This window comes from Corvus cornix, chromosome 3 (genome assembly GCF_000738735.6).
Source record: "Corvus cornix cornix isolate S_Up_H32 chromosome 3, ASM73873v5, whole genome shotgun sequence".
In the NCBI taxonomy this organism is placed as follows: Eukaryota; Metazoa; Chordata; class Aves; order Passeriformes; family Corvidae; genus Corvus; species Corvus cornix.
In genome coordinates, this window is record NC_047056.1 from 120,092 (window position 1) to 147,393 (window position 27,302).

General features: G+C 46.1%; 1 protein-coding gene across 5 annotated transcripts in view; it reads left to right on the top strand.

The window, feature by feature from the left end:
- TTBK1 (tau tubulin kinase 1) overlaps positions 1–27,157 on the top strand; it is a 108,932-nt gene extending 81,775 nt beyond the window's left edge. For all 5 annotated transcript variants that reach the window (XM_039568149.1, XM_039568150.1, XM_039568151.1 and 2 more), the window contains 2 exons: positions 17,429–19,032; positions 19,785–27,157. In XM_039568149.1, the coding sequence (XP_039424083.1) occupies positions 17,429–19,032; positions 19,785–20,211 (2,031 nt within the window). In that variant the 3' untranslated portion in view covers positions 20,212–27,157. The remainder of the gene's footprint in view (positions 1–17,428; positions 19,033–19,784) is intronic.
- The last annotated feature ends 145 nt before the right edge of the window (positions 27,158–27,302 follow it).

The window sequence follows — 27,302 nt, forward strand, 5'->3', positions numbered from 1 at the left end:
TGGCATGAGAAGGGATAATTTCCTTAAGTAGACTCTACTCTGATGTTATTTTTTTCCAACTTCAATAGAGACTTTAATGGAACAAGAGATTCCAGAGAAAATGGAATTTGTGAAAGCACTAGATTTACATCAGTAACTCTTAATAATTTTTGTTCATAGCATCCAAAGCACTGATGTTCATTTTTCAAGGTCAATTTTAGGAATTAAAATTACTCTTGTTCTGTTTTTAAAGAAAAATCAACCAATTTTTAGTTTTGCACGTCAGAAAAGGGAACAAACTGGATAACTGGGTATTTATAAACTCTAAGCCCTTTGTTCAGACAAAAACAATGACTAGCCAATAAATAGCTCCATACATAAATTTCAAAGGTCAGTGATCTATCTAATGCTACTCATAATGCTGCTCACATAAACTTGATACTGCTCTTGTAAGTTCAAAAATCTGGTTTATAAAGATGGTTGATTTATATAGACTCCAATAAGACTTTCTTCCAGTTTAAATTATTAATAAATTGAAAGCCAACTAGACAAACAAAATATGTTTATATGTTGCTATCTCTTACAAGAGGGGCTGTTTCTCATTAGGACTCCTGACCTCCTGCCCTTAGCTCAGCACTATTCCATGCCTTTAGTGGTTGTCAAGAAGAACAAAGAAATCACTGAGGAGAAAGTTTGCAGTGACAGAAAGTGGGTGGTTTGATAAAACACTACTGACAGACTGGCTCTGCAGAAGGATCTGAATTGCTTGATAAATTGCTTGCATTCAAAGTAATGATTGCATGCACCCAGGGACAAGGTCATGTTTGGAGTATGGAAGATGTAAGTCACATGTACAGAATGAGAGAAACTGTGCCCTGGGAGGTGCTGTCTCCCAAAATGAGGTGGGAGTTAGGTGAAGTAATTAGCTGCATCTAAGTTCTCACTATGCTGCTACAGCAAAAAGGAATAAATACATTCTCTGGTGTGTCAGCAGGAAAATGGAAGATGTGAGCAGAGGGAGATATTTGGTGGTGGTGAGATCACTACCAGACATCATATCCAAGTCTCGTACGGAAATTTTTGTAAAAGATTTTCAAAACCTAAAAGAGAAGAAGTGGTACAAGAATGCTTGATTCTGTAAAACCTGCCTTGTAGAATAAGCTGGAAGAAATGCAGTCTGTCATTAAATACAAAACTAAAAAGTGACGTGATTGCTGTTAGGTGTCCCTGCCTGAAGAGAGCAAGAGGGGTTTTAACCTGCCAGGCAAAGATAATGAGTGTAAGATGGAAGATAAAGTAGCAAAGGTAAACCTAGAAGCAAGATGCTCATTTTAAAGACATAGGTGTGTGTGGTAAACCACTGAAATACATTATTAAAAGACTCTGAATTTTTTGCTGTTCAGTCTCTGTAAGGTGGGATACTGGTTTCTAAACCAATCCTGTTAAACCATCAAATTTGGGCTCTATACCAGAATAATTTGACATGTTGCTGTCACCTGGGTTTTGTGGGAGGTCTTATTTCATGATCAGTATGTCTTTTACAATTTAATTCTGAAAAAATTAATTGGTGCTAATGGCTGGAATCCTGATGTTAAAGTATTATGCAAAAAGTATTAAAAATAGCCAATTTGAAGGGGTTTTTTAACATCTTCATCTAACGCTGTATTAATTACTATGGAATCTACGTATTGTTGAGGAACAGTTGGCAAATTAAAGAAATGTGAAAAGAGATCTTTTTTATATATATGGAAATGTAATAAATTAATATTGAAACTAGTTGCGGTGCAATTCTAAAAAAACTTATGTAGATTACATTTATATTGCATTTATTTATTGTGTTTAATTTATAATGACTGCAATTATAAATGTAAATATGTCCAAAATCAGTTGGCAAAAAACCCAACTGATGGAAGGCTGTTGACATGAAAATTGGTCCGGGGTCTGTGGGCTGAAAAGTTAGTTGCCCTAGTTATTTGTCCTTCTGTGTTTGGTAGGGTTTTTTTAGTTCTTCAGATGGAGTGAGCCATTGGGAATCAATACTAGTGAAATAAAATTCCCGTTCAGCATCACACTCTTAGGCAAATTGTGTTCATCAGAAGGGTCCAAGAACAGGATTTGCATCCTGAGGGATGTACTCTTCTTTTACATACATTGTACATAGCACTTGTTCTCCTCAGAATCCAAATTGGAAATGAGCACTCCCTCACAGAGATCATTGGCATCAGGACAGGTAGCTGTTGCTGGGATCTCATGATCTACTTCAGTGAGCAAATGTTCATCACTTTTATATACATATAAAAGCCATCTTTTTATATCTTGGCCTCTTGGCTCCTTTCACTTTCTTTCTATGCAGAACGGGAGATGTTTCCAATTTATTGCTCTCTCCTCAGCCTCCTTCCCTCAGGAAGGAGCTAGTGAGATATGATTTCTGTGCAAATGTTATGTAAATGCTTCGGTTAAGCTAGCATTGGATAAATGTGGTTATGCCAGCGTGCATTCACTTTCAGGGGAGACCGTTTTGGTGGGAGGGGGTTGGCTGAAAATGAGTTGCACTGACACAGGTGCAGGTCTGCAGATGCCAGTGTGCATTAGGAGCCTCCTCTTGATACCCCCATGATGACAAAGTCCCTGGTGTGAGCCTGAACTTGTCTACCATTCCCATTCTTTTTTACTACTGTAGGGGGGCAGGCATGTGAAAGAGTTGTGGTGCACCACCTCTTTCACTATTTAAAGTCTCTTTTGTTGCAGTGATGAGAGAAAGTGAGATAGAAATGCCCTGTAAAACAGCCATATTGGGTGATATAACCCCATCCTTACACTAGCTCTTCTTCATGAAGTCGCTCCTGTTTGTTCTACCACTCCTCCTTGTTGTGTGTCTCCACTTGGGCATTGTGGTGGTCAAGGCTGCAGGCCCCCCCTCCCCCCCACCCAGGATGGAGAAGCTGTACTTGGACAGTGGCCTCCAGGCTGGATTGAGATAAGGCAGGTGATGTTCTCCTCATTGTTCTCCTCATTGCTCATTGGGATCTCCTCATTGCTCTGTAAGCACAGACATTGCTCAGCAGCTGCCACCCAGCTTCTGTTCAAATCTGAATCTGGATGCAAGAACAGCAGCAGTTGGCTATAGCCCCAAGCTGCTGGTAGACTTCACCTGCAGAACCCCTTCACCTCACTGAGAAGTTCTCTTAGATCTAGTTGCCTCTTTGTTCCAATTTGCCTCTCCTATCTCTTCCCTGTATGACAAAGTCTTTTTGCTCTGCCTTGGTTGCCTCTGTGTGTCCCACTCCACACGTTCACCTGCCCCCGTGGCTTACCTCCATTGCCATTCATGGAATCTCATCCCTCACATCGTTATTGCATCCCTGGATACCTGCACTACCTTCTGCCTTTGCCATTCCCAAGAATCTGCAGAGCATACCTCCTGCATCGGTTTCCTATGCATTGCATCGCTCGTGGTGTGCCATAAAATCCCTATAGCACTTTGAGCAGCAAAGGAGCCTTCCCTCCCTCTGACTTCCTTGGAGGAAATTGGAAAAAAATGGCACATTTTGGCAACTGGAGCAGTCTCAGCTCTACATGGAATCTGAGTGAGGATCGCACTGTTTAAAGGCAGCTTGATTTCAAAAATGAGAATGGAAGATACCTTCCATTTTCAAGACAGTTTCAAATCTGGGAATCCTTAGGACTTAGCAAGCTCTGCCCAATCGTTGTCTGCATCAACAGCTAAATTTAGACAGCTGGCAGTGCTCTTTCCCTTAAGACACAGGTACCATCTGTGTTTGCAAGCCATGTAAGTAGCTGGCTGAACACCGTTTCTATTGCTGTCAGCATGTCTCTAAATTCTGCTTAAATCAGTGCCAGGTCTCTGTGAGTGAGAAAACGTCACAACTCCAGTTGCAAACCTGCAAGTTCTTCCAAATGGATGTTTTCTAGGCTGGCAAAATTTGCTGTCCCCATTCTCCTACCTAGGAGCTGGGAGAGTGGGGAGGTTTCAAATCAAATAGGGTATTTCAAACAGCCAGTAGAGGGAAATTGTAAGTGCAACAGAGCTGACACTCTTCATTAACTGCAAACTTCAACACACCAGTGTTTCCTCCTGTTGCCTGTCTTAAACTGGAGGTATCACGGACTGCTGGATTCTTTCCTGGGGATTGGTGTTCTTTACTTTGCCACATAAAATGACTGTCCTTCCCTTATCAAGCCTGTGCCACTGCCATTAGGCCGCCAAAGTATCTTGTTGTTTTAAACAAGCTCTTTGTTTTTTCTTCAATTCCATTTGACACCCAACTCTCCCCAGCTGCTTCTGGAGCAGCCAGACCCAGGTGTTACACAAGAAAGCAGCATGCCTTTAAGAACCAGTCAACAATCTTTCTTTCCTTTCTGCTATATTTTTTAGATACAGAACCTCTGGAAAGAGGCCTGTTGCTTGATCAGCCATAATAAGCGGAGGTGTTTTCAGCACCTTCCTCAGCCAATTCAGGGGCACAGAGGTTGAATGGCTCTTCAGTAGCTCAGCTGTTTCTTTTCCGAAAGTGGCTCTAAAGCCAGTGGACACACAGCTCTTCTAACTTGCCTAGGCTGTGAGCACTTGAGATGAGAAACAAAACAAGTGTCATTTGGGACACTTCTGCTCTGTGCTTCAAACATTTCTTCCAAAGATTTTACTTTGGAGTGTTTATCTACCTCATTTGTCTTTTGTTTCAGTAGCATTGCCAGGCTTTGGTACCATCTTTGTCACTGACTACTTTGTCCCAACGTGTGCAGCCTCTTCTGAGAGTCTTGGTGATTTGTTTTGTAGTAGAAGCCTTCTGCAGTCAGAAGGACCCTTCTGCAGTCTGGGAAACCAGAGCAAACACCTCAATTTAGCCTTTCCAGAGTTTATTCAGAAACACTTGTGGTATTTCATACCTTCCTATAGGCTCTTAAATCCAAATGATTCCCAAGTGCTTTATTTTTGCCATTAGTCACTTCCCTGCTGTTTGACATAGGGGAGTCAGAACAAGAAAAGCCTTTTCAGAACATGTCAGGATGAAGCCAGATGTTTGGTTGCACAAAAGGAATTTCAGGAGGCTGAATGTTTTTTGGTGATCTGTAAATCGTCGGGACAGTGGGTGGGACCTATATACCAAATACAACAAATATCACGGAGGCATTTCTTTGACTGCAGATCACCAGGAACTTCCCTTCCTCACATGTAAAAATGCACTATTTGAATCTGGTGCTGTGATCCTTTGTAAATAAATTAAGGCAAGAAAATACAACGATTGCTAGTTCATTCCTCTCTTGTAAAATAGCTCAACAATAGGAGACTGAAGGTCAGAAAGCACGGAAAGATGTGTTCAGTCCTTTTCCTGTTTTCTAACGTCCTTCCCTCTCACACCGCCATCAATCTTCCATGATATGTCTATGTGGAACTTTTAAGAGCTTGACAGCAGCACAAGATTATTCTTGAAAATAGAAGATTTTCTACTTCTTATCTGGAGGGATTGGTGACAGGTACCAACCATGTTTGTCCAGTGGGTCTGGCATCTCTTCCTTAGGCTACATGGAGTCTCTGTGGTATCCAGTCGTGTTTGTATTACAGCACTTAGTAACTGACGCAGTCCTGCGTCAATGACTGAATTTATTTGTATTGTCAACTGCTGGGTTATATGAATGAGACATTTTATTAATGGTTGTCATTAGAAATTTATTCATGACACTCTCAGAACTTTACCTGAAGCTGAGACCATTTTTCTACTTTCACATTGAATAAGAAAGGGCTCTTTTATCCCAATCTACTCAAAAGAGAAGCTTTTATTTTTATTTTTCCTTTTCTTGTTTCCCTTTGGTAAAAATGGGAAAGAACAATTTGGAGATAGCTATCATGTATTTGTCTAGCTCTGCTTGGCGTAACAGATGGGCTGCAAGAGGCTAGCTGAAAAAAATAAACTTGCATTTCCTAGCAGACAAGGTCTGAAGCCTTTAAAATCATGGATAATTTGCAAGCCCCTAAAATCCTGTTAGTGTTTATGGTGAAAAAATTGCCCCCATTATTTCTCAGCTTGAGAAGATGGGGTTTCTTCTTGACCTGCTTCCCTGTAGTTACCAGCTCTCCCCAGAGTGACTGGAGGAGATGATAATTTCTGGAGGGGCTGACAAAAGTAAGCCAGATGTGCTTCCTGATTTCACTGTTGTCCCCAGGGTGGTGTTGTGATGCTTTTTGCTGGAGTTTCCATTTCTGATTGTCTGTGTGTTTGTGTGTGTGCATGACCCACGCGTGGTATGTGAACGGTCGCACGTGGTCCTGCCTTACAGAAGAGTTTCTGTGCCAGTAGTGGGCCACTTTGCACACCCCCAAATGCTGAAAAGGCTGTTGCAAAGAACAAATCTCAACCACTTACAGAAAGTATCTTTATGGTGTCTGGTTCAGGTGGCACACCTGGCCTCCTCTGCATACTGCAGGTCAGATTTCAGCAACCTGGCCCAGCCCAGGTCTCTTAATTCAGTGTGTTGTAACATACATACATATCTCTCCTTTTGCTGTCAGTTGGTGGCAGAGTATTCTGGTGATGAGAACAGTGCTGGCACTTGGGATGTAATTTATAGTATGCAAACACCTATTTTGGGTAATATTAAAACATGAAATAAAACACGTAAAGGCTGATCATCGCTACACTACCTTGCTTTTTTGTTGTGTTTTAATGCCATGTGTTTTGTGTTTGGATGACTATAACAACAAACCTGCATTGGTAGTTCCAGGGGACAGCGCAAAGATTAATTTCTGGGAAATGTTTCTAAGTGTTATTTGCTGTATTGCAACTTCTTTGTATCACACCTGCCATTGAAAAAAATGATGTTATGATGAATGTACATTTTGAACAAGCTGCTAACCATGTAACCTGGGGATTGGAAGCAATCCCCATTTTACATTCACTTGCATGTCTTCTAGTGTTTGAAAAGAAAATTGCTTTATGTTCGAAGGTTTTATTTTTTCATATGCAAAGTGTTTCAATGAGTTACCTCATCTAGTGCACTTGCCTCGTAAAAATCCCCAGGGTTTCCTCCAACAACTCCAACAAGTTTCTCAGTTTAATTATGAGTGCAATTAATTATCTGGCAACATGAAACACAGTAATGGCAAATTTCCTCTGAACAAGTCAGATAAGGAGGATTTCCATGGGACTCTTGCCCCTTCAGCTTGGTCCTTTCTAGAAAAACCCCCACCAGATCAGGTTCTTATTCAGCACTGCTGACTTCTGGTTATTTTTATGACTTAGGAAGATGTTTAGCTTTCAGAATATTATTCTTCTTTCTTGCTGCTATTAAGTTGCCTTTACAGTTAGGGATTAGAACAATTTTTGAATTATCATTTCCTTCCACTTGCTCACTATTTCCCGAGTCTCTAATGAATGATAAAAATGAAGTGGTCCCCATGTCCACTCAGACAGGGAGCTCTGCGTTGGCTCTCGCTGGAGACTCTGGTGGGTACAGAGCTGGGAAGCTGAGTGGCAGGCATTCCACTTTTACAGAGCTTTTGCTTCCATCCAAGACGCTAGGAAAACTGGCACAAACCTAACACGTGAAAGCACAAACAGGGAGGAGCAGAGCACTTACCCAGCACAGGACTGGATTGTCCTATTCACCTTGGTCAAAAGAATGAAGAAAAAGGCTGTGGAGCATTTGATGGTGAGATGCTGGATAGAAGAACATCTCTAACATTTATGGTGCTGATTCTTGGAACATGGAGATCCTGCAAGTAAGCATGGCAGCTCTAAGGCCCCTGCTACTTTTACCTCATCTGATGCTAGTTTGAAGGAAGAGCTGCTTCAGAAACTCAGATTCTAGGGTTTTTTCCACTCACTGTTGTCAATCCTGCCAGATCTCCCAGTCCCGATCAAGCTTAGTCTATGTTGGCAGAGGATAATGTCACTTTCCAGGATATGCTAAGGTCCTGATAGTATCCAAATAAAAGCTGTTACAGGGAAGACTGGACTACAGCTTTTGCTGTCTGTGTGCCATCTGCATCTCTCAGGACTAAGGCCTCTTCCCATTCCCAGTGGAACAATTAACGTCGTGTTGAGAACTTGATTTCTTCTTCTCAGACTTCTCAGCTCCCATGAAGAATCTCAGGGACCAGCATATCCTTCCTTCGCATTACCTTTTGTCACCTATTAGACTTCTGTTGCTGCTAAGCAGGAGAGTCCAAACCATATTTAACCAGCTGCTGCTTGAGTAGGAGGTGAATGTGGGTTTCTGTGGTCATTGCTACTGAGAGGAGACAAAAGCCGTAGGGAACCTGTTGTGCTTCCTGGTTTGCTTGAGAAACTTCATCTGCTGGGACTTGAGTTTGCTTGAAGCAGTGGATGTCAGTGCAGTCCCTTTCAAGCAGGTCTCCAGTGTTAAGAGGTCCAGCAGGAGGGATTCCTCAAGCTGCCAGGAGTCCTCACGGACTGCTAGGGACAGAAGGTTTGCAGAAGCTGTGGAAGTTCGTCTCAGGGGGAAGGCAGCAGGGAGATGGAGGGGACGCAGCCTGCTGTAGCTTTAAAGGCAGTACTGTGTAGGGATCCGTTTGGAAGGACGTAGTTGGCTAAAGGGATCCAAAGCTTGTTTTCCTCGAGTCTTTTTATTCTTCCTTATCTAATCCCTTTAGAGCCTAAGGTCAACCCCTTTTTGTACTGCAATAACACTGTAATATATGCTTGCACTAATTCTTCTGGTATACCAAGCATGCAAGACCAATTTAAAGCTTTTTTTTCAGAAGAAAAAGACTGTATTATTGTGTATATAGAAATACTGAGAGAGAATTTGAATTCTGTCTCCTGTATAAAAGCATGCATTGATTACCTGTATGTAGATCATGCTGTAAATGCTGCAGAGTACTGTAAAATCCTACACTTGAAACCACAATGAACAGGCAATGTCATCAAAAACAAACAAAACAGAAGCTGTGCAATGGATTTTGTGCCTTTTTTAAATCCATGTATGTTAATCCAGACAATCGGGGAAAAAAAAAAAAAAAGAAAAAACAAACAAACAAAAAAAGCTTGTATACTACCAAAACCTTATTAAAGAATCAAAGGCAGCATCTTGTTGATGGCTGGGTTTTTTATTTGATTTCTTTCTTTGTTTTTCTACTTCCTTTGCTCTGGGAAGGTGTCCCCTGCTCATCCTTGGGTACATGGGAGCATCGGGCAGGGAGTTGAAGGAGATCTGGTAGAACAGTGAGAGGTCCATTATTGTTTACAAATGTGATCACTAAAAACTTGCAGTTAAGACAGATTTGGGACTAGAAACCAAGTTATGTGACTGTTAGAGGTGTGTTTTATGTACTTTGGGAAGGCCACACTGTGATTTCAATTCAAGGCATGTGAAGGCTTGGATACCTGTGGAAAGGGTGGTGGAAACTTCCCTCATGCAGAAGAATCACAAGATTTCAGCTCCTCAAAGGCAGAGAGCAGTTTGTGCAGGCAGGTGATGGTCTGGGAGGAAGAGCCTGGATGAGGCTGTGGTCTCAGAGGGTTGTACAGTGTGTGAGTCCCATTTTCTCCTGGGAATTCTGTGGAAGGTTAGGCGGGATTCTTCTGAATCTGCCTTTAGCAAGGTCCAAAGCCCATCTTCTCCATGCTTCAAAGTGTGTTTTGGTTTGCCCCTGACAGGCTGCTGGTATGGGGCAGATATGTACATCTGTCAAGCTCTGCAGAAGGATCCAGTGATGCCATGGTTTAGAGCACAGTCTGAAACAGAACAGTAGACAAAAGTGCATCATTTCCTGAATTTATGTGAAATAAATATTGTGAGGGGGTTTTTCCTGTACCTGGTTGGTTTTTGCTTACAGGAGATGGGAGAGAAAAAAATCCCAAATTCTAAAGTAAAAGGGAAAATTGATTAGGCTCACACAGGAAACTGTTCCCTTCTCCCCATATCAGCACAGAGCTGCTTAGGAGAGCTGGCTTTTCTAGAGGGCACTGAGCCCACTCTGTACTGTATGTGGCATGAATGGTATAGCAATTTTGACAGAAAATTAACCCACTTGTCCCCAGGTCCAGCAGCTCGTCAGAGATCAGAGGGGCTGGGTGTGGCTGGGCTTAATTGCTGATTATTCCCAATTCAGCAGTGTGAGTGTAGCTGTGTTCAAGAAGAACTTTAACAAGCACAGATTTACAAAGAATGTGGTTCTTGACACTATGGGTCTGATTGTGTTCAATAAGAACTTCATCACAAATTCACAGATCACAGATTCACAAATAACACAACGTATCAATACTATAGATCTGGCCAAGTGAAGTAAGGACTTCCACCATTCAGATTCATGCATGGTGCTTTTTCTTTGCCCCAATACACCCCTTCTTTTATACAATAATTTTCCCAAAGGGGTGGAACAATCACATGGCGTAGGTGGGATTTTGGTCACTGTTGTCATATATGTAAGGCATGTTCTCTTTTCTCTTCATTTGCGTTCTGAGGGGTGTGAATGTTAATAAGCAAATAAGGCTTAATGAGGGTCTTGGTTACTTTCAGTCAGAATTTAAAGTTGATACAAAAGGTAAAATAATCACTTTGGTCCTCCTCCACCTACTGAGGCAGCAATCAGGGCTGTCTGCCCTTCTCCAGAGAATCTGGATCCTAATCTTCTTAATGGACCAGAGTTATAACACAGCTTCTTGTGGAGGGGGAAGGGGGAGTGAGGCTTATGGCTGGTACTGAAACAATATCGGGCTGTGAGGCCTCCACTTCACTGCAGACAACATCCAGTGGTTTGACCTTGCTCCACCCATGTGCAAGGTCAGTGAGGAGCCCAGCTCACATTTTTTTCAATGAGCATCATCAGTTTGTCACCGACTTAAACCAACACTTAGCACTCATCACGTTATTCACCCCATGGCCACAGGCACACAAACAACAGCCATAACATTGTCTCACACTAAGGGACATCATGGACTGTGTATTTCTTTTTCTTGACCACAGGGGACATCATAAGGTTCATTTAACTTCATATAATTGATTTTTGGGGTATCTCTCTAGGGTGATTCCTTTTCCTCCTCTTCCACGTCTTTCATTTCCATCTATACAGATCTTATGCATACCTGACAGATCATTACCTCGGTTATCATTGATAATAATTCACGAAATGTAATAATTACAACAAAAACTAATAACAAAGACAGTGATAAGCTCTGTAACCAGCCAGTAAGTGAAAATCCTAACCCATGCAGCAGCTCGTTAAATGTCCATTTTCCATACTACTTCCAAGAACTCTGCTTGCTCTTGCTGTATACTTCATATGATCTAGTTCATACAGGTCTTTAGTTACATTTGGTATGTGAATGGAGCAGGTATCATTCGACAGACTCACACATCCACACATTCCATTTTCAGGCCATAATAAAAGTCTAATTTTAGTCTGTTTTGCAAAGCCATTTTTGATGTTGCCTCCAATTGTTCCTTTAGTTCCTCCAGTCCCACTTGAATTGCATTAGTCAATGCTTTAATTTGTCTGGTAAGGTTATATAACATCAGTCAGTCTTGGAATGCTGTCAGCTGGGGTGTAAAAATAGATTCCAGGGCCCACCCCACCACAAGTCCAGTTCTCACAAACATCTTGTTGGTAAAGACAAGCTGGTGGAGAAGCCTCCTTCTCCCAACCACATGGCTGAGGGAGAGGACAAAGAAAAGAAAAAACCCAACACAACTGAGCCTTTGTGTTTACAGAACTCCCTCTTCCCCCAAAAATCGACCAACGGGGAACAGGGACAAAACAAAAAAAACCTGGAAGGACTATTTCATATAGTTCAGAACCAAGAGTCAGTGCTGCCAGGTTGTCAGCTCCACACCACCCGACAGGGGCTCCTGGCAGTGGCAGTTCCATCAGCAGTGGCGACTGGAAGTGGGGCAGCAGCTGGAACTCGTGGAGAGAGAAGGGGTCTGGCTTTCCAGGACGTCCTGGGCAGCAGCAGTGAAAAGGTCCAAGGAAAACGTCCTCCCCAGCTCCAGAAACAGCTATTGCTTCCAGCAAGAGCAGCCAAAATGGTGTTAGGAAATTCTCTAAAACCCAGAGAGAAAACAAAAGAGGGCTTCTGCCTTGTGCTGGCTTTGAGAACCTGCCCCAGACAACTTTCTTGGCAGCCCGGAGAGAAACAAGAAAGTGAGCACAGTGTGCCTGTCCCTGTCTTTTAAAGGGACAGTGATAATCTTGAGCAGGTTGGCATAGGAAAGATATGGAATACAAGACACATTTTTTGGGTTATCCAGGACACACGTGTTGTCATTGGTCTTGTGACTCCCTTTTGGTTTGTCCACACACACCACTGTTGTAAGAGGCTGCTTCCTCCAAAGGGGACAAAGTGTTAATAGTCCCAGTGCATGTTGGCATCACTGTCCCTCAGCAGACCATATTCCATCAGTGCTGACCCACTTGGTATGCCTCAGAAGAGTATGCTTAGCTCTGAACAAATCATGTCAGACCTGGTATCATTGTTAGTCAAAAAAGACCAGACACCACATTGTGCCACTCCCTGTACCCTTGGAATATGCATTCCTCATGGTATATTAGTACGTGTGTCCTGGGGATGATGATAAATCATATCAATCACTTCCCTAGGACCACAAATATTAATGGTGGCTTAGTGGTGTTGCAGTTCCGTGTGGGTGTATTGTTCTTGGGCGACTTCACAATGTATTTTCCTTCCTCGGTTCCCCAAGTCAGATTTGTGTGGGTTTTTCACATTATCTCCCAAGTTTTGATCAAATCCATGGTTAATATTTCCCAAGTTACTGGTGAGTTGGAAGACTGAGGGAGGTGAACACTCAGGGCTTTGACTAATAGTGTGTATCCATACAAAAGTTTGGATTAACTGCAGCCTAAGATTTGAAGCAAGACCTGAACTTCCATCTAGTAACATAACCCCTTGGAGCATTCGACAGGACCATTAGCTTGGGAATATCATGGAATGTGGAATATCCATCAGATTTCTTCCTCTTTAGACCAGTCTTGAACCATCATGGCTGTGAAATGTGAGCCATTGCAACTCTGAATTTCCCGTGGGAGGGGGCGTGTGCTGAACCATTCTTTCATAGTTCCCCTGATAGCTCCCAGACAGACAGACCACTGTAAGTTTCTAAGCAGTGCCTGCAGGTGACACTGTACCCTTATGAACTACATCTGGGAGGTGGGAAGGTCCTGATCACACTCTATCCTCTCTTTGTCTGTTCTGCCTGTTTCACAGGGAGACCAACCCTTTCCAAGATCGGTGCACGTCATTTTGACATCACTGAAAGAGTGGGAGCTAAACTCCAGTGGTGTCTCCACCTGTTCTGGCCCCTTTTGCCATAGATTACAATGAGACCCATGCCCACTGAATCCCCATTCTATGTGAGTAAGGTCAGTTGGGTGTATGTGACAGTTGTTGGAACAATCTCAGTTCACTTATTAACAGTTCCAGTACATTCATGTGCAGTTACGTTGTTCCCATGATTTTCCTTTCCTCAGTAGTCCATAAAGAGGTCAAGCAATAATGATAAGGAAACATAGTCGAGGAGGGGAATTATGAAAAGCTTGTCCTTCACATCTAGGGCAGCCATTCAAGTATGAGCAACCTCTGTGGCAATGTCACCATCTTGACAATGTTTGGAACTGCATCAGTTAAAGTTGCAGCATTGGCAAAAAACTATTGACAATCCATGATGAAATACCACTGTTGGTTTGTTTACTGGCCACACTGGTGAATTATAAGGCAAGTGATGCCTCTTTTTTCCAAATCTTTCATCACCAGTCCTCATGAGTGCTGCTGTTGGTAGGGGGCCACTCCTTGACATTAATGGACTTGGAAGAGGGCAGTGGTATTGATGTTTCTAATGGGTTGATAAGTTTTGCAGACCCTGAACTGTCCCACATTCTTTCAGATTTTATTTCTATCTCTGGTAACCCTGTTGCCTTCTGTCGTGAAACTCCGCAGAGTTCCATCTGGGAGTTTCCAGGTTTGACCATAGAGTAGGTAAAGTCCTAAAGTGTTTGTTTGGACAGCACCCACAAGCTGTTTGACCTTAGTTAATGATCTAAGACAGGTTTTATTAAGAGACAGAGTGTTAAAGAGGTGAAACTTGCAGACTTTGTGGGGAACACATGCTCAGACACATGTAATGCCATAGGCATTCCTGGACAAGTGACCAACAAGTCGAGAGAGAGTCAGGAGTGGAGATCTGAGGCAGGAAAATGTGGCTGCCTTAGCTCATGGCATAGTTCCTGCTCACAGCAGAGTGAACCTGACAGAGGGCTGCCAAGATGACCAGGAACTAGAAACACCTGACGTGAGAGGTTTGGACAGCTGGGTTTGTTCTGCCTTTAAAAGAGGATTGGTGTAGCACCTTATTTATTCCTTGAACTGCCTGATGGAGGGAGAGGCCATACTCTTCTCAGAGGTGCACAGTGAAAGGATGAGATGTGATGGATAAAAGTTGCATGAAAGGAAAGTTAGCTATAGGAATTAGATCCTCAAGCCCCCACTTTTTTCACCATGCTTCAAACTCTACGAGAGGGCCCCAAAGAGGTTGTGGGATTTCCATCCTTGGAGATACTTAAAACTCAGCTGGACATGGCCCAGCACAGCCAGCTCTAAGTTAGTCCTGCTTTGAGGAGTGGTTGGAGCAGAGACCTCCAGAGATTCCTTATACCTTTTCTATTCTACAGTTTTAAGATACAGGCTAAGCCTCTCCACTTCTGATCTTCTGACATCTTCCCTCAGTTCCTCCCTATTAGTACAGCAGAGCAGAAAAGTTCTTCTCTGGCCTTTGGGGAATAGTCCTAGAGCAGCTGAGTGTGATGTAGTACAAAAGACACATAATGACTGTCAAGACAGGACCCAAGTTTCTCTAGTGAGGGGTTCAAACTGGGAACACCTTGTTCAGCAGAATTTCCTGTAGTTGGATATTTGGACTTTCTCCATGGTGCATTTACAGTGGCAAAGCAGTGACTGTCTTGGGCTGCTTTAGGGAATGTGTTCTGGCAGTTTTGGGGTACTGCATGCAGCAGGTTAAGCAGTCCAAGTCTCCCAAAGGTAGGTAGAAGTAAAGCAGTCACTGTTGTGCTTAGGGTGCAGTGTCCATACAGGGGAGTAGAAAATACATGGAGAAATTGAAATGACAGACAGAAAGGCAGTCCATTTACTAAATACTGCAAGGAATTTGTAGGAGTGGAAGTATGTGGGGGTTAGAAAGTTATCTACAGCGTGACTCACTGGTAGCAAAGGGGTACCAGAGCCCAAGAAATAAAGAAATAAAGAACTACTATTTTCCTTACAGCAACATCCTGTGGTCCATCTCCGTGTCATACATTATTGCTTAGTGCAACCTCATCTCAGAAAACCTTTCAATGTCTTGCAAGGGAAAAGCTATTGAGGAAAGAGGGTTTACTGGAGACAGGGCTGCTGGTGAGGCAGACTGCAGGGCACAGAAACCTGTCTCTGGCCTGTATAGGATGCACTCTGCAGGACAGGATTCAGCTTGCCTTGACCACAAAGCAGAAGAGATGACACAAGCCAAGGGCTGGGAAGAGATATGAAGGTCTACACAGGTGCATATTTCACTATGCAAAGAAAAACAGCAATTGTCCATCTGCATCATCAAACACAGCATGTAGAAAATGAGGTGAGGTAGAGTGGCAGAGGAACTGTTGTTGGTGTTGTGGAACTCTTTCCAGTGGGAGACTCAGCACAAGGCAAGATCTTGGTCGGGTCCCAGTCCCACTGGGGAAGTGCATCTGTTTGTTTAGGACACTGTGGAGGTATTTCTTGGGAAAACCAAACTCAGCCAACATGCCTAATCCAGTCCTACGCTGTTGAATGGACTTATTTCCAAGAAATGCCTGAGGGAGGAAGCCAAATGGGTAATTTCCTTTGCAAAGGGTGGTAAGCACCTCTTACTAGTCCATGTTCTATGCCTGCCATCCTGATACAAAAGGTAGAGTGGATCAGTGGAAACCCAAACCAGGCTAATACAGGGCCATCTTCAGGGCCAGGCTTCTCTTTAATGAAAGAATAGAAGCAGCTTCAGATTCCAGAGCTATTGCCAAAACCAGCCTGTGTTTTAATTTATAAGACATAAAAAGAAATATTAACTGGATAACAACTCACCACCATGCAGAACAGCTTGCTGCTGCCCACCAACCTATTTGAAATATCTCTGTTGTACAGGAGCATAAAAATATTACATTTTTCAGGCTCAGCACATGCAGATTTTCACCGCAATTTTTAATTTTGCCATTGGACTGAAAAGCCACTGAGGGCTTTTTCTCCCCAGTAGAGACAAACAGATGCATTCCCATGGCCAGGTGAATGTGGTAGCTGTTGGCAGCTCTGGAGCTCACGTGGTTAAGTGCGTGCACATTTAGTTGTGTAGCCTAAATATCCTCTGGCACTGTCAAATGCCTCTGGAAAATGCAGATGTTTGGAGCCCTGCTGTTCATGATTAGGACTTTCCAAGGGTAACATGTGATGCATTATTGACTGGTTGAGTTTACGGAGAGGTTACAGTTTGCAAGCCCTAATAGAAGCTTGCTATAAATGATTTGGTTTTAAATCCATTCTGCAGAGTGCCACTGATGTGATTTTCATTTGCAACTGATTGTTAATTAGGCCATGCTTGACAGGCATTTCCTATTTATTTTGGCCTTGTTTGGTCAAGTGTGTGCATGTGAGCTGCTGGTTTTCTGTAGGATCATTTGCAATCATTTCACAGCCTGCTACTGCCACAGGCTGCTGCTGGAGAAACAGTGCCCCCACCACCTGTCCTGTCTGCCCTTCACTTCTCCTGGTTGGATACCCCAGGGTCTGGTTATGACACTTTATGTCCCATCTTTCATGACTTGCTGATGATTTTAGTGGAAGCAGAAGCCTGTAGGAGACAGAATGAGGAGTTGCTAAAGGGATGTGGGGGCAGAAGGGGGGATGGATGATGCACCAGGAGAACACAGAAGCGCTCCAAGTGTTACTGCCCCAGGGACAGTGGTGGGTGGTAATGGAAAGTGATCAGGAAATTTATCTAGCCCAGAGGTGCCCCTTGAGTTCACTGGGCATGAAAGAGAGTTGCTAAGTGGTTCCAGTAAGGAAGGAGTAACTATGTAAATATATAAATACTGAAATAAATACATATGAAGAAGATTGGGAAATGTGAAAAAATCCTGAGGAATTACTTGAAAATGGTTCTTTTAGGTCTGGGTTAAAGACGGCTAACAAAGGAACTTCTTTGGCACGTTTTTTTTCCTTCATTCATAAGTATCTGTGAATCTCTCCTTCCTAAGGTTTGTATGAATCAGATGATGGAGTGATGACTGCTCAGGCATGTATTTTGGAAGTGTGATGGACTAGATGCTTTCCGTGGATTCTTCCTGCTGCTGTTGATCCTGATGTCTTCTGTGCCAATGCTGTGTCTGAATGCTAACTCACCCTCTTCTTATGTCACATTTGTCTTCCTGCAGGCATACATGCTGAAGTCATTTGAAATGAATGGCCTGCCCAAGGCAGTCCCTTTAAGTTTGCCTTACCAAGACTTCAGAAAAGATATGTGCAACTACTGGGAAAAGCCTAAGTTATCCCAGCGGATAAAGAAAGTTGATTTCTCAAACATTGTCTTGACTGCTCCTTGCAAACCTCTGGAACCTTATCTGGAAATGAATGGAAAAGAGGAGGAAGAGGAGGAAGAAGATGAGGAAGACTACGAGGAGGAGGAAGATGAGCAAGATGAGGGGGAGGAGGAGGAGGAAGGCAATGAGATTGACATGCACAGTGATTCCAGCAGCGACCTGAGTCAGAAGAGCACGGAGCGCAGCCAGGAGTGTGCACCATCCACGCTCCTGGCTGATGACCAGAAGGGGTCCAAGGGTCGAGCATCCACTGCTGACGGGGACCTGGAGCTGGAGGAAGGCTCAAAAACATTAGTGCTGTTTTCACCAGGTGATCTGAAAAAGTCTCCAGTGGCCGCAGACTTACCTCCAGAAGTTGATCTGGGCACTCTCGCTGCACTGACACCTCAGAGCGAGCGGCCACAGCCCATGGGGAGCCAGTTGGATGTGTCTGAGCCAGGGACCCTGTCCTCAGTCCTTAAATCTGAACCAAAGCCTCCCATGGCAGTGGCTACAGCTTCCTCCCCGTTTACCAAAGTTGAGCGCACATTTGTTCACATTGCTGAGAAGACCCACCTAAATGTGATGTCTTCCAGCGGGCAGCTGATGCGGCATGAGGAGTACTGCCCCCTGGGGCAGTTCGAGGAGGTCATCATCGAGGAGGAGCTGGAGGACAACCTGGTGCTGGTGGAGAATGGAAGCATCCATTCCGGGCTGGAAGGGGCAGAGACGGAGAGCTGCGCGCTTTCGGCCAATCACGTCGAGACCACCTCAGAGACTGTCGGGGAGCAGCCGGCCCTTCCCAACGGCGTGCCAAAGCTTCCTGAGGACAAGCCGGAGCTCTCCGGCAAGGCGGCGCTCTCGCTGGATTTGGAAGAGCCTGAGAAGGTGGCTACAAGGGAGCCCGGTCTCGAGAAGGCGGCATCAGCGACAGAACACCTGAAGCGAGCAGAGACCCTCCTTGAGACGCCGCAGCAGGGCCCCAGGAGGCCGCTGGGCTCCAGGTATAGAAGTCGGATACCCATTTTGTTCTCTGAGGAGGACACTGGCTCAGACCTTTCAACTTCACTCTCAGCCAAAGAAAGGCTTTATAAGAGGGCAAAGCAACCCGACCTGGCTCGCCTGGTGATGGAGAAGAGACAGAACCGCCTCCTCCGGCTGGCCTCAGGTGCCTCCTCCTCAGCCTCCTCCAGCGACGAGCGGCGGCGAGCCTCCGAAACCCTATCAGCCACCGGTTCTGAGGAGGACACCCACGACTCTGACGACTCCATCCCACGGAAGGGAGAGAAAAAGGTTGCACTGCTGGGGAGAGAAGAGAGAGCCATAAGCACAAGGAGCAGAATCCCTCGTCCCATCGTGCCGGTGAAAACGCCACTGGAGGTGGCGAGGTCAGAGAGCTCCGTGGCCGCTGCAATGGCAGGGCTGTGTGGCTCCCCGCAGGATGCAGCTGCTGCCTGCAGGTAAGACCAAAATGATGAGAAATGCAAAGAGCTGGGTTTATTGAGGAGACACAGCCAGGCCTTTGCTCACCTCCCATGACTTCATCCTGTACTCAGCTTGAATGCATAGTCCATCCTTGTTTCCTACAGTCATTTCAGCTCGCAGGTGTGTGAAATACTCACCTCTCTGTCTTCTTTTTTTGAAGCCTCTCTTCGCTTGCCCTGGCTTTGAGACCTTTCCTTTTACAGGCCCTTTCACTTGGTCTGATAGTAGCAGATGCCCCCAGTGTTGAGCTCCCAGTTTTGCAGCACAACCAGGACTCGGCAGGGGGACCTGGCCTGACTATTGCAATTAGAGCTGCAAGGGCAGCACGACTGCCAGCTGGGATTGCCTCAGTTGGTTTATCTCCCATCACAGTTACCATCAGAGGCCAACTGGTGCAATCCAACTCATGCCCACATTCCCAAATTGTATCTCCTGCCTTGGAAGAGGTTGCTGCATCCATTCTGTATGTTAAGAAGAGTCCCAGATACCTGCCTGCATATTGACTCAGAGGGTGTTGGAGAACCAGGGCAAACACTTACCAGTTAACTGCATTGAATTACAGGATGGTGTTCAAACCAGTGCCCCATCTGGTTCACAGCATAGGTTCTGCTATCCTGGTGCTGGAGACTCCTTGTAACTGCCTGGCAGCACTCACGCCAATCCTGCCAGGAGTCCAAAAGCCCCTTGCAAAACTCCCCTTCATCCTCCCTCTTTTCTTCCCCTACAGGCTTCAGACACAGAGACCAGCTGGAAGTGTCCCATACGAGGGCCGAACAACACAGGTACAAAGTCGGCTTCCTTCATCACCAAGTTCCACTTCTCTTCCTCCGCGGAGCAGCTCGCAGAGGTCCAGCGGTGCATCCCCTCGGAGCCCTGTCCTTCCTTCCAGGAACCCCAGTACTTCCCCCAGAAGCCAGCTGCTGCCTCGGAGGGAAAGTCCTTCTCCCTGCCGACAGCATAAACCAGGGACTGCTCCTCAGAGAGTTCCTCTTTCCCCCCGACCTCAGCCCTCAGCTCAGGCCCCGGGGCCTACAGGAGATTCCCTGCCATCTCCTGGCGTGGCCAAAAAACGACAAAGAGGAAAAACCCAGACTCAAAGTCCAGCAACCAAAGGAAAGCAGGTGTCCCTGGAAAGTAAGGCAGCTGCCAGATAATGACCTTCTTCTGCGAGCCCAACAGACTGGGTAACTTCTGCATATAGTATACACTTGAGATGCTGCAGCACAGCCTTCCATGCTGGACCCACGAGTGTATAGCAGTAGCTGTACTTGAATGCTTCACTCACTCTCACCCCACACCGCAATCAGCTCCCACGGGCCTGGCAGCCTCTGAGCCACGGAGCCTTTTCAAGGGAGACACCCAGCCCGCAGCTCACGCTTGCTAACGCACAGCACCAAACCGTGACCCAGGCAGCCTGCCCAGTGCCTGACCTGCCTCCCTCCCCAGGGATTCCCCTCTCTGTTAGCAATACCAGTCCTCAACACCGACTCCAGCTGTGGAAAGAGGAGCAGAGGTGATGAGAGCAAGGCTTGCTAAAGAGGGAGGCTCCTGTCCTTCAGGCAGCTGCCTCCGTTCTCCTTGCTGGGAAAACACCAGCCTTGGTCACCACCATCACCGAGTGTTGGCTCACCTCCCACCACCTGTGTGAGCAAGGGATTGCCACTAGCTTGTTCAAGAAGGATGGATGCATCCTTGTGTGCTAAGAGAAGGGACAAGGAGAAGAGGGCTCTTCTTTCCAGAGATGTCTCTACGGGTGGGAATTAGGAGTCAGGCAGGTCTTGCTGGATGCTCCTACCTGCTCTGGTATGTCCCACAGAGGGGGCTGTCTAGCATTGCTGTTCAGACACTGCTGCTGTTTCAGCAGGTGCCTGCGTGGTGGGTACTTACATGGAAGTAGGGATGTGTTGGCAGCTTGCTGGGAAATCAAGAGCTCTTGCTACTTAATGTAGAAGGGAGCACAGTACAGCCACTTCTGTCACAAATACCAAACTGATCTGTGGACACCACATCTCCCAGCAAGGGTGGGTCCTCTCAGCCTGAGTGTGATTGGTGCCACAGACCTACAGTCCACCAAACACAGCTCCATTGTGAAGATGTGAATAGTCACTGGATGCCTTTAGCCTGGGTGCCCCTTGCACCTGAATTCCTTGTGTTTTATTGTCACGCTCTTGGTGTTTGTGAATTTTGACACTGTGGTTTAATGTTCCCCTACATGGCAGGGTGGGAAATTATTATCCTGTAGTATACCCAAAACCTGCTGCTTTGCAGTGAGAGGTTTGCTGCCATGCCATGGGTACCTTGTGCATTTCTCTCTGAGGGGACAGTGGGCTGAGTGGCAGAGGTGGGGTTTATGTCTTTTCCTTGGTGCTCACCTCTGCCACACGTTGAGGACAGACAATGTGAACATAAAAGCAAGGGCTGTGCTCTTCAAGTAATATTATCTGAGCAGAAGCTTAGCACTCAGCTAGAGCTAAATCAACCAGCTGTTTAGCCCCCAGACTAATTAGGAAGGCTTAAAAGTGAGAGCAAGGACTGATACCTGTCTGATCTTGATGAGATCTTGAAGTAGGCAAAATTTTCCCCACACCTCACAGGAGAATACACTCCAGACCCAAATACTTTGCGCTTCAAACCACTGTCATGCCTAAAAGAGGCTTTGCATGAGGCAGAACAAAAGCTCAGCTGCTCTGTACACCCATTCCTGCAGTTGCAACTACCTGCAAATATTTACTGTTTGCAGGCAACAAAGCTTGACAGCAGAATCTGAACAGTAATAACCTTGATTTGTTTGAATATGAATGCAAACAGTCACACTGATGGCCATCGAGTTCAAGGAATCCTGAAGTTGTTCGTATCTACAGGAGTCCTGGAAAGGAGTATGAGAGCTGTGACGGGGTGGCTGGGAGAAGAGGGTACTCCTTGCACACCTGAACAGGGAAGTGTGTAGAAGCAGGAGGAAGGAATTACCTCTTTATATGACAGTCTCAGTGTTGCCAGCACTAAGAATTTATTTCACCTAGCTTAAAGTGTTTTCCATTGATGTGGTTCACCCTGGTCGAGTAAGCAGCACAGCCTAGCCTGAAAACATGCCCTCATCTTTGCAGAGCAGCACTGGGAACTCAGAGGGAGCTCAGCTGTGGTCTGATGGACTGAGCTAGTGTTGCCATCAAAAGCAACATCCCTCCAAGTTCCACCTGCTTCATTGCACAGTTCCACCACATTCACACTGCAGCAGCTGTTGGAGAAAGTGGCTGGAAATGCTGATCCAGCACAACACAAACCACTCTGATTCGCCACTTTGGTTTTCATCTGGTTCATTTCATCACTCTGGTTCACCATTTGCAGGAAAAGGAGAGGATAGAGAGTGTGATGACTTCTTCTGGTGGCAATATAACTTTCTGTGAGTTTGAAGTGTGGGTCAGACTAGAACCTAAGTATGTGCTGCAGGTTTAGAAACTAGAAAACAGATTAAACCCAAAGACAGATTCTTTCCAGAAATATAAATCATAATGGGACTCCTCTTAGTTTATTGGAGGGCTACTAATTTTAGAGTGCTCAGATGATAAGACTTGGTTGTGAAGCCTTTACCAGCTGCTCTATCCAGGTCTTAGATGCGCATGCCAAAAATTACATTGAAAGAGCTTGGAAAAAGGACTACAGGACTATTAACAGGGTTAGCAAACCTGCCTCATCATGGGAAGCCAATAAAGCACAATCAGTGTACTTATTCAGGAAAAAGTTTAAAGGACAGTTTTGTGTGGCCCTGTGTCAGGAAGGAAGCTCCAGGGCAGAGACAAGGCCGGGTTGGACAGGGCCCTGAGCTTCCTGGTCTAGTGGAAGGTGTCCCTGCCCATGGCAGGGGGGCTAAAACTGGATGATCTTTAACATCCCTTCCAACCCAAGCCATTCTGTGGTTCTGTGGTCTTCATCTGGCACATGAAAGCTGGGAAGACAGAGCAGCTGAGAACAGCAGATGAAGAAATTGGGCAGGCTTTTAATTGTGAAGCAACCATCCAGTGAAATCTTTCATGGGACTGTGGGGACTTTTTCTTATTAAAAGGTTTCTGTGAAACCAAGCTGTCTTCTAAGAGGTCTTTCTGCCATGACCCAACCACAAGAAGCAGGCAGGATGCTGGTGACACCAAGGTATCATCTCTGTGGTGCAGTAGGTTCCTGGTACCACCCACATGCCAAAGCTGGTAGATACTGGAGAGCCACCTGACAGGTCCCACAGGTTCCAGAAAGCCGGGAAAAGATGGCCAGTGTGGAAAATACAGCTGTTCTGTTCACAGTGTTGTTTGACAGGGCTGGACTGAGGGTGCAGCTGGGTCCACAGAGATCGGAGGGAGACCAGCATGAGTCATCTCTCCTCGTGGTTGTGCTACCAGACTCCCTGCCCCTGCACAGCCCTGCTTCCCGGCTGTCCCTGGCATGGAGAGCAGCAGGAGAGTGTGTCAACAGCATGGTGCTCCCGGGTCATGTCCTCTGGGATGGAGGTGCTCCCATCCTGGGGAGCAGCACACACAGAATTTCACATTCCTCGTGTGTGTCTCTTGATGCATTTTCTGGCAGCAGGGGTGCTCTCTGCTAGTGTTACTGAGAAAACAATCCCTCAGAAGGGTCAACAGCCCCTCTGGGTCCTCTCTTCTTCTGCTGCCCTGTAGGAAGGTTGGAAAGGCACCTGCCATAGTTGGAGCAAACAGGGGAGGTCATGTCTGAGGACAAGAGGGAATGAGGCCTGTGATGTTAGGGAGAAGTTAGGTGGTTGAGGAACGCCAGAGGATCTAGTCTGGCATCACAGGACATGGTGGGCTGTCACATCCCAGAAAAGTGGGAGAGGCAAGACCCTGCTGTTGCCTGCTATGAGTCATGTGCAAGCTCTGTCAAGCCTTGAGGACACACAGGACTGCTCGAACACTGCTGGGGGTGTGTGGCTGTGTCCTTGCTTCACTGCAAAGAGAAGATCGAGAAGAAGAGGGAGCTGACCAGAGCAGATGAAATGCCTAGGAAGAATGAAAAAACTGTGTGGGGTCAGGGGAAGAGAAGCAGGTTTCCCAGCACTTTCTTGGGTTTGTGGGCGTTTCTACGAACAGCCTGATACTATGTGTTTCCCCATCAGTGTCTGCTGCAGGGTCTGTCCAGGCCAGCTGTAGGGGGTTGTGCCCATGTGTATTTTGAGGGAACTCCTGGGACAGGCCGCCACTGTTCCTTCATCTGTGCATTCATCTGCACAGGTAGGGACAGACAGGTCTTGTTCACCTGTGTTGGGACTACAAGAGTCTTTGGGACTGCCTGGTGTAGTGCTGAGTCCTCACTCTGCAGGGGCCTTGCCCACCAGCCAAGAAGATGTCACCCTGGCTGGTGAAAAGGAGCCAATGGTTGCTGTCTGGCCAGGAGCTGCCTGCAAAGAAATGTGGATACAGGAGGGATGTGCCAAGTGGGGAATCTGAAAGGCAGGTCTCAGCACTAAGCCAGTGTGGCAATGGATTATATGAGCAGAGGGAGAAAAAGGACAGATGGCACCAGTCAGACTGATACTGGGGAGAGGCTCAAACACACGGATGGATGGAGCTGCTTAACTGATTTGTCTGGTTGGCAGCACAGGCACTTCTGCTTGCCTTGGTGCAGAAGGTGTTTCGGTGGCAAATATCTCTGGGTCAGTTGTGCTTGGAATCAGTGAGAGGCAGGAGACTTTGCTTGCCCTTTCTAAGTAAAGAATATTATAATATATATATATTATTATAACAATATAAGTAGTGACCATTATATATAGTGACTAAAGGTTTAAAAGGATCCTGCTACCTTCAGAGAAGTCTCATCTGTGACTTCTGATGTGTGCAGGGCTAACTGCTGTGTGCAGTGAATGTGGATGGGGGAACAGGGTACCACTCTACCAAAGTGCATGTCAGCTGTGAAGCTCCACCTGCCTGAGCACGAGCCAGGGCCAAAAAGATACCAGCCTGGGTGGCTGACAGCTGTCCTGCTTGCCACCAGACCTGCAACACCTGCCAGACTGACACACAGCTCTGTGGGGCACGGATCAGGATCTGGAGCATCGCTGTTCGCGTGGCTGCCCGGCTAACACGAGCATTGAGAGTTTGGCAGTGAAATGTTTTGATCCAAAGCAGGTTGTGTTGGGGCAAGAAAATCTTTCACATTTCTCCTTTCCAACACAGAGGTGTTTTCTCACTGTAGATCCTATGTAAGAAGATGATCACTGATAGCCTGGGTAGCTCCAGCAGCAGCTCAGTGGTCCCTCAGCACACTTCTTTCTTCTCTGTATAGTTTATCGACCCGTGGCATGATCCCACCACTATTCCACGTGCACAGACACCAATGCCCACATAAGGCCTTGCCCCACACATCGGTCACCTGCAGTTAAATTAATCCTGTGAACACAGTAAAAGTCCCATTGTGGACATAATGAGTTCGATATCAAATGAGTTTCTTCTGGCTGAACTGAAACATGCCCATGCTCCAGCAGTGTTAGGCTGGTTTGCCAAAGCCCACGGGGACCACCTGAGAGTTTGCAAGCACCTTTGGTTCCACCTGTTTGCCAGCTACTCCTGTACCTCCACATGAGGAAGAGAGCTTGGGCTGCTGTTCAGGCCCTTTCCTCATGCGGTGTGTGCCTGTAACTGGGCTGCTGGGTGCGAGCCCGTGGCTCACTGTGCTGGCTCCTGATGTCCTCTGCAGAGCTTCCAGTGCTTGTGCTCTTCAGCAGCAGCAGCAGGTGCTGCATTCCAAGGGGCTGGGACACTGCTGGCAGTGGCAGCAGAGCCAGCTGACATTAAGACCTCCATGAGCATTGGAGTTGGTAGCTTTGTGAGGTCAGGGACTAGCTCTGCCTCCAGGCTGAGATGAGCTGTGATCCCGAGTACTGCCAGAATCCCATGAAATGACAGTGATTTATACACCATCACTCTCCTGTCACTTCATTCCTAATGTAGCTCCTCTAGTAAATCTTGTCTTCAGAATCACTGTCTGTTCCCTCCAGGTCAGTCCCTCTCTGCTTGGGGGGTTGAAGCCCTCCTGGATTCTGCAGAGCCTGGGGCAGACTTGGCCACCAACCTGTGCAGCAGGCCATGCCCCATGCAGGCCAGTGCTCTGGGTCATAAGGAGGAACATTTTCCCTTTTATTTCTGGAGCTGCAAATGGCTGGAGAGCAGATTTTAAGTAAACACTATGCCCTCTGTGCTTCTGAAGGTGGATGGGAGCTACCAAAGCAGAGCTGGGTTCCCGGTAGGGACCAAAAAAATAACTCCTCCTGCTCTTAGCTCCTGAACCAGAGGGGCCTCAGGGGCGAGAGCTCTGCTTTGACGAGGATACTGCGGGACTGGTGTTAGCACAGTGCTCCTCAGTGGCTACTCTGCCTCTGGCTTGGCCCATCCTGCCCTGCCTGGAGCGCAGGGAGCTCTGGCACAGGTTCCCTGGAGGAGGCTGGAGGTGATGTTTCCTTGGGAATGCATGGCACAGACTTGGGACCATCCCTGCAAAGGGTGGGATGAGCTCTGCAGGATGTGGGGGTACCCCTGTGTGAAACCAGTGTCAGCAGGACTGCTGTGCTATGGGACCTGCTGCTTCTTCTCCAGACAGGAATCGGAGCTGGAAACACAGATAATTTTATATATCTCCTTTTAACACGATAGCATGTGACTCTACACTCAGACGTTGTACCTGGCGCACCGATGTTTTCCTTCGCCTCTGGCGCACTCTGGAGACAGGACTTCCGCTCCGTGGTACTGCCTGCCTGGAAATGTGACTGAATCCCAAGGCTAAATCTCTCTACATATCTTCTTTGCATTCTTTAGGAAAGCAGCTGGAGAATGTTTACACACTGCAAACAGAATGTAGGACTCCGACTGAGGAACCACAGTCTGGTTCAACTGCATGGCAAATTTCTTGGCCATAAAATCTGGCATGCATCACAGAAGCCCTGTCTGTGTACAGACCCACCTGGCATTTGTCTTAATTTCAGATCACATCTCAAAAAAAAATAAACTATTATGCCATTTCTTGTTCATATCAGACACAGTTGTCATTAGATTTGTTATTAAAAGGGGATTCTGGATCATGCCATTAAAAGCCTGTCTACCTTTTTATTGGTGTCTTCTCCCGTTTATTGGTGTTGCAAGACATATTCCTTCACCATGAACCTTGTTTACAACCTCACTGCAGGCAGCAGGCTCAGCCATCCATTCCCAAAACAGCATTTCTCAGAGAGAAAAGCCTGCTTTTCTAACAA